This window comes from Paramisgurnus dabryanus, chromosome 11 (assembly GCF_030506205.2).
Source record: "Paramisgurnus dabryanus chromosome 11, PD_genome_1.1, whole genome shotgun sequence".
In the NCBI taxonomy this organism is placed as follows: Eukaryota; Metazoa; Chordata; class Actinopteri; order Cypriniformes; family Cobitidae; genus Paramisgurnus; species Paramisgurnus dabryanus.
Genome location: NC_133347.1, coordinates 23,586,972 through 23,594,041, shown reverse-complemented (window position 1 = coordinate 23,594,041; position 7,070 = coordinate 23,586,972). Strand labels below are relative to the sequence as shown.

The 7,070-nt window shown below is 34.9% G+C and overlaps 1 protein-coding gene across 1 annotated transcript; it reads right to left on the bottom strand.

The window, feature by feature from the left end:
- ren (renin) lies at window positions 1-5,468 on the bottom strand. The gene is made up of 9 exons (XM_065247962.2): window positions 5,401-5,468; window positions 4,098-4,248; window positions 3,886-4,009; window positions 3,679-3,797; window positions 2,901-3,097; window positions 2,482-2,604; window positions 2,072-2,216; window positions 1,267-1,365; window positions 1-251 (listed from the first exon to the last, which is right to left on the bottom strand). Exons 1-9 carry the CDS (start codon window positions 5,466-5,468, stop codon window positions 90-92), a joined length of 1,188 nt encoding a protein of 395 aa, XP_065104034.1. The 3' UTR covers window positions 1-89.
- Between the last annotated feature and the right edge of the window lie 1,602 nt (window positions 5,469-7,070).

The following is a 7,070-nucleotide window of genomic DNA, read 5'->3' as shown; positions in this document are numbered from 1 at the left end:
TAATATATGTGTGTTATTATATTTAGTTATTAACGTGACAGGTCAGGTATTTATGAACGCAGTAAACGTTAAATTGGACCCATTAAATGTTAGACTGCACGAGCAAAGCCAATGCGATTGTTTCTTCGATCGAACGCAGCATAATATCGAGCTATGAAGTTTGCTCCCAGTATCCAGACAGGACCAGTAGGGGGAGGCACATCCAACGCTTTGAATGTCACTGTGCAGATGTCCTCACCAAACTCTGATTGCTGTAGACAAAAAAATAAAATAAAATGTTAAAGGGATAGTTCACCCAAAAAAGAAAATTCTGTCATCATTTACTCACCCTCATGTTGTTACAAACCAACATAAATGTCTTTGTTCTGATGAACACAAAGGAAGATATTTTGAGAAATGTTTTGAGAAACCATTCGTGGACCACATTCACTTCCATAGTAGGAAAAAAGAATACTATTGAAAGTATGGGTCCACGAATGGTTTGGTTACAAACATTTCTCAAAATATCTTCCTTTGTGTTCATCAGAACAAAAACATTTATGTGGGTTTGTAAAAACACGAGGGTGAGTAAATTATGACAGAATTTTCATTTTTGGGTGAACTATCCCTTTAAGGCAGGGAGAGAAGGTTAATGTAATACAGAGCTGTAACACAAAGTGTTTTTAAAACAAGAAATGTTATGAAATAAAAATATTTTATAGTCTTTAATTAAAAAAGCCCATTGTGACATTGACCATGACCACCCTTCAAAGGTTTAGATTTTCTTTAATCCATCGAAGCACACATGATGTAGTTTGGAAATCATGCTGTGATAATGTAGATCATTAGGTTTTGCAGAAACATGTCAAGTTCATGCCAGCTTAAGTGCTCAATGTCAAAGCAAATGGGGGCAATTGAACTTATGGACTGATAAAAATTAAATTAACCTCTTAAAAGTCTTTTGGACCCATTGCAGACTGATTAGTCTTAAAACAGATGCGACATTTAAAAAATAACATACAAAAAACTTGATGTATTTTGTTTCAATAGTTTTGATGAAGAAATAAGTAATACATCCCAACAGGCTTTTACAGTACAGTATTATCAAAATAAATACTTTGCATGCGCAGTTACTAATACTGAGGTTCAAAATATGTGATAAAATGCCAGCTTTCAATTCCAGATTGATCACAGATGCACAGGTCAGTGCAACCAAATCTTGTAGGTGCGTGATGTTATATTATCCTTTTTATCCAACAAAAACTAATCAAAAACAGATATCATCACCCAGAGAATATAGTCCTCTTCTGTAAGAGGATATTCCTGATCACCAAGATGAAAGGCCACACTGGGTAATGACTTGACCAGATCACAGCTCACAGTATACTGGAGAGAGAGAGAGAGAGAGAGAGAGAGAGAGAGAGAGAGAGAGAGAGAGAGAGAGAGAGAGAGAGAGCACATTTTAGGTTAATCAGATGAAAATATATGTGGAAAGGTTGAGGTGTCACTAAACTTCGCCCATGATATATGAAAAACATGCAGGTTTTCCCACATAAAAGCTTTTCAATCACACTGACAAGGCACAAACAGACATCCGCTTTCAATCCATCTGCTCCTCAGACATTATTTATGAATCACAGTCAAACATGACAGATCAAAACAGCTGTGCTCATGGAGTTGTGCAACAGGAAAAGGAAATAAAATAATAAGAAAATAAAAATAAGAAATGGGTTAAAACTTAACACATTGAACTCGCTATATGTTGCTTTATATGTTCAGTATATCAGTATGTGATACACTATATTCTTTTGATATGTGAAAGCAATCAATTGATCATTTATAAGAGGTTATCGTTTTTATATGCTGTCTTTCATTTGTGAAACTGCACATGTTGTTCAGATTATTTTTATGGCTCTAGAAGATATCTGAAGCTGTGCCACTACAGCTGTGATTTAGGTACAATGTCATATTATTGTAATGAAAACTGAAAAGTTTTTTATTTTTGGTATAAGCTAAAATTTTTTGAAATTGTGTATTTATGTTCAGATAAATGTATTCCAATATGCATTACTATAAGCAAGACAGAATTTACCTCTCCCTCTGCCAGTTCAGTTGCACCGATTGTTTTCATCAGAATAGAAATAGAGGAGGCGGGGCCTGTGATGTAGGAGGAGCCTGTATCAATTACAGCACTGCAGCCTTTTGCGCAAAACAGCATATCCGCTCCAACAGAAACTCTGCAGTGATTTAAAGCATCAATGAGATCAAACAGACCGTGTGTATCATAAAATCACAGTTTTTACAGTGTTGAAATCATAATAAAATGTCCAATGATTATCTTTCTGAAATCTCTGGAAATGATTTATAGTTCAAAATAAATAACAGATGGCTACTGGACATCATTTTAAACTGATATACGACATGCAGATGTGGATTAACTTAAAAAGCCACAAAGCAAAAGTTTTTAATGTTCTGGAAAATTGATGATTTTATTGATCCTACCCCTTCATGAGGATCTCCCACTTGCCTTCCTCTTTGGTATTGATATAGTGGAGAGATCCAGTGTGGTAGTTTGGGTCTGTGCCACCCAGCACCAACTCTCCACCAGGTATGTGTTTTGGGTCCCTTATATACAGACAAAGAACATTGATATGAATTATCTAAAACCAACACATTTGTAAGCACCACATTGTTTACACTTTTCAGAGGAATATACCTGTAAATTACATAGTAGAAAAATGACACATTTCTCCTTTAAAGGAATTTTTTAATTGGCTGTGTTAATCCTTATTTCAAATTAAGAAAAATATATCTAATTAATCATGAATTAAAAAATTCAGTTATACCATCAAGCAGGGTATGAAGAATAGATGTTCATGTTAAATTTCATTACCCTTGTGCAAAGAAATCCTTATGCTCACCTACTGTAGTACACAGAGAAAACATCCTCTTTTAGGATACGCTGTGACATGATGCGATCAAATACAGGTGTAATTCCATCAATAGCTACATTTGGATAGCCCATTCCCAACACTCCATCAAACTTGGCAAAAATGAACGGGATAGCAGGGAGAGCTGTTGCTTCGGCAAACACTTGGACCACTGGGATACCACCCACCTAAAAAATCACAGGTAATGTATCAAGTTCACTTCTTTTTACTATACCACCGTGAAGGGCATGTTTTTGTTTTTCTTTACGTATTAATGATTTTAGTATCATACTTAGCACAATTAAAATTTCATCAGCCGTTATGCATTTTTCTTTGTTGCACTAAACAGGGTGATAATATAGTTTTAAGGTGTGCAGAAGTGTGATGATATTTAAAATGCAACCACAACTTTACAAGCCATAAAGTTAAATTATAATAAAAGTGATCAATTATGATATGTGACCCTGTCTGTGAAATCCATACTAAAGTCTTATAATAAAATAATGAGATTTTAAGCATCAAAGTTTGGTTTCAGTCCTTGATTTCATATTTATTTTAATCTTTGACATGACCACTCAGTCAATATTAAAGATATCGAGGTTAAATTTTCACAGAGTGCACTTGTCTTTACTTTATGTAAGATGATTTTATGTACAATAAATCATAAAAAAGCTGGGTTTTGACAGATAGAGTCACATTTGTGCACCATGCATGTGTGTGTTATTATCTTTTATTCATGACATATATTCTTAAATATTTTTTTACTCACAATAACCACATCTTCGCTCAGAAATCCTCGGACATTTCCTGATGCATACTGGATGGAGAATCCTGTGCCGTTGTAAATGTGAGTGAGAGATTTGGAAGCGTCATACCTGTTGTGCGTGACTAAATCAAAAATACAGTAGTTTAAGAGAAAACAGGCATTTAGGCAAATACTGTGGTTTTATGGATGTACTTGAACTGAAAGACTCACAGCAGGCCGTGTATAAAGGAGAACAACTGTGTGAGGGAATCCAGAGGTTGGCAGAACCAGTGTCAAACACCACATTAAACATCTGAGCTGGTGAACCAATGCTAATTTCACCAAAGTATTGTGTCTAAATAAAAATAGACAAATACATACATTTTTTTTTGTAAACCGTCATGTATTGTGCATAAATACCACTAAATAGTTTTGGGTCTTACATCTAAGTAGTTGATCAGAGGTGTTGGTGCTGTGCCATTTTTGGGTGAAGGTTCAACTGTTTTCGGCATAATCTGTGATAACACTTGAGCTTGTGTGATGCCCATTTCTTTGAGGTTTTCTCTTATGGATGGCATTTTTTTCAGTTTTATCCTGATTAGTGAAGAGAGAGAGAATAGTGTCTAAATATTAAAAACAGCAATATCAGACAAACCCAACCGTTGGTTTTAAATTAATCTGTTCCACTTCAAAATGTTGGTTGTTTTAACCCATGGTGGGTCAAATATGGACATTTTCTAGATTCATGGTTTGTACATGTTTTACACAAGCATGAATTGAATCAACCCAGCATTATATTTAGAGGCATATACACCATTTGTATGTACTGCATCTAAAGAAACATTAAATACTATAGTCTGTGAGTTAAGAACTAATAATAATTGGAAGTAAGGTAGATTGCAATTATATTATTCAACTTTCCATTCTACTTTGCCTTCCTCTAAAACAAATTGTGTTTTTTTTTAATACAGCACATTTTTTTGTAATTTGATGATGCAGTTTTGGACCCGATGGCAGGTCCGCAGAGTTAACACATGGTTGGGTAAATATTGGACAGAATGTTGGGTTATGAATAAATGAAGAGTTGTTTTGCAAAACGAGATAACTCCTTTTTTTTAATTGTTCAGAAATCTTTTTTTTTGGTTGTGCATTCCAATTAATATCAATTCAACTGCAGTTGATTTGTTTTGATTTAAACCTTAAAAAATACAGCTAAGTAGCACCATAAAACAAAATAATAACATGATAACATAATAATAAACATGTTTTGACAAAAATGTAAAAAAATGGATTTATCTTGTTTTGCAACGAAACTCTTCAAATCTATAATAAATCTAGTCATGGTCAGAATTATTGCCACCCCCGGTAAATATGGACAAGGAAGCCTGAAAATAAATCTGCATTTTTAATCCATTTGATCTTTCACTTAAAAAAAAAACAAATCCTACCTTTCAATCAGGTATAACAATTGAGAAGTTTGGGAAGTCACATTATAAAATACTTTTTTTCTCCAGTGTACATTGGCCACAGTTACCCCCCCCAGAAATTCTCATGTGCAAAATATCACTGAAATAAATTCCCATTCATATTTACATTTTTTAATACACCAGGCATGAAACATGACATGTTTGACATGAATAAACATATAAAATAACACAAAGGCCAAATTCATTAAATCTCTAATGGGTTAAATCATAAATATTTTTTAAAGTGTAGTCTAGAGGAAGAGATCATCTCTTCACTTACCTCCATAAAGCCTTTGTGCTGGTCGCTGACAGTGACAGCAATAGAAGAGCCAAGTAGTGAACTTTCATTCTCCTGATGGATCAAATTACTTTAACTAACAGATACTAACCAAACACTTCTTGTGCCAACAACCTCTTCTCAATTTTACGATCCTTTTTATGAGACTTTCCTCCTTTCTGTGTTTTTATACTATTTCTCCTGCTCTGATCCAGACTGAACCGCCTGACCTCTTGATCCAAAGGAACACATATCACATAGTGATTTAAGACTGCTTTTCTAAATGAAACATGTTTTTGTGGTCCCAAATATGTGAAAGTGTGTAAAAACATGTAAAGCACATTAGATTTAATGTCTATGCTAACCCTATACAGCCATGAATCAAACTCAACATCCATGAAAGGGGAGGATGTGCAAATTAAAAATCAGGTCATATTAAATAATTTGGCATAAATGTTTACGAAAATGTACCTGATATTAGCATGAGGATGACATTTCTTTCTGAACTGGGATTTACATTAAAATATGTAGACCTTAAAGGCTTATTGAAATGAATTTGCTTTCATTTACTATTACTAAAATTTTGTTTCTGAAGTAACATGCTTGGTGTTCAAATTTCTGCACTCTCTGCGATAACATTCAAAGATCATTTGCTGTGGTACATGATCTCATATCTACGCACCACCTGTCCCTAAAGTTACCAAAATAAAACCACATGTCCTCCTTATTATACATCACACCATACAAAGCTATTTACATGAGAAATATTAATCAGCTTTTAACTAAAAACAACATTCAATGTTTCTTTGGGTGGTACATTTACATCATTGACCACCTCTTTACCATGGTACTGACGTCCTTGGTTTGTTTGTAAGGGCATATACTGGCATGCAGCTCTCATAGACCTGTGACCTTTAAACTATAAGGGCAATATGTACGTCTGCAAATGGGTTTTCCCACAGTAATAGGCTATGCCCAATCTCATTTCCTGCCTCCCGTGGGTATGGGGAGCTCCATACATCATTATAGATGCCATCTTGTACATCTTCATCTGTTTGGTTGTTTAGATCCTGCTGTGCTCTATTTTATGACTGTTTATTTCACTGACGTGAACAGTTTGCAGTAGCAAAATTGCAACTTAATTCTTAAGATAAAAATCCAAGCAGCTGCCTCTGGCCAAGCAATGGCCCTGTAACTGTTTATAGTGGCTTAAACATAAATAATATTAAATACCTCTGGCAAAAACTCACTGGCTATGCTATTTGGCCTTGTTTAGCAGTTGCCATCCAGCAGTTGGCACCACAAATGACATCTATATTTTTTGATGCTGGAGCTGATCAAAAATAAATGAAGTGAACTGGCAGCTGCCATCCTTATAGGCATTTTGAAAGCCAAGCAGGATAGTATGATGATGCCATCCTAATGGGCACCTGATCTGACACTTGCTGGTTCAGCTGAACAGCTGCATGTTCACCATGCAGTGGATATTTGCATGCACTTACCCTCACTAACCACTAGGGGTGTCATAGTGCTGTACTCTACTGTATTCTACTGTATGCGCCTCAATGTTTATGAGAAGATATACGTAAGATGAGTCATGTTATGTGCTTATAATATTTAAAATGGTCATATAAAATTGCATTCTCATTAGCAACCTGAAATTCAAGGATAAG

Coding starts and splice junctions, on each gene's coding strand:
- ren (XM_065247962.2), bottom strand. CDS start 5,468: ATGAAAGTTCACTACTTGGCTCTTCTATTGCTGTCACTGTCAGCGACC. Junction 4,249..5,400: donor AGCACAAAGGCTTTATGGAG/GTAAGTGAAGAG, acceptor TTCACTAATCAG/GATAAAACTGAAAAAAATGC. Junction 3,798..3,885: donor TCCTTTATACACGGCCTGCT/GTGAGTCTTTCA, acceptor TTTTTGATTTAG/TCACGCACAACAGGTATGAC.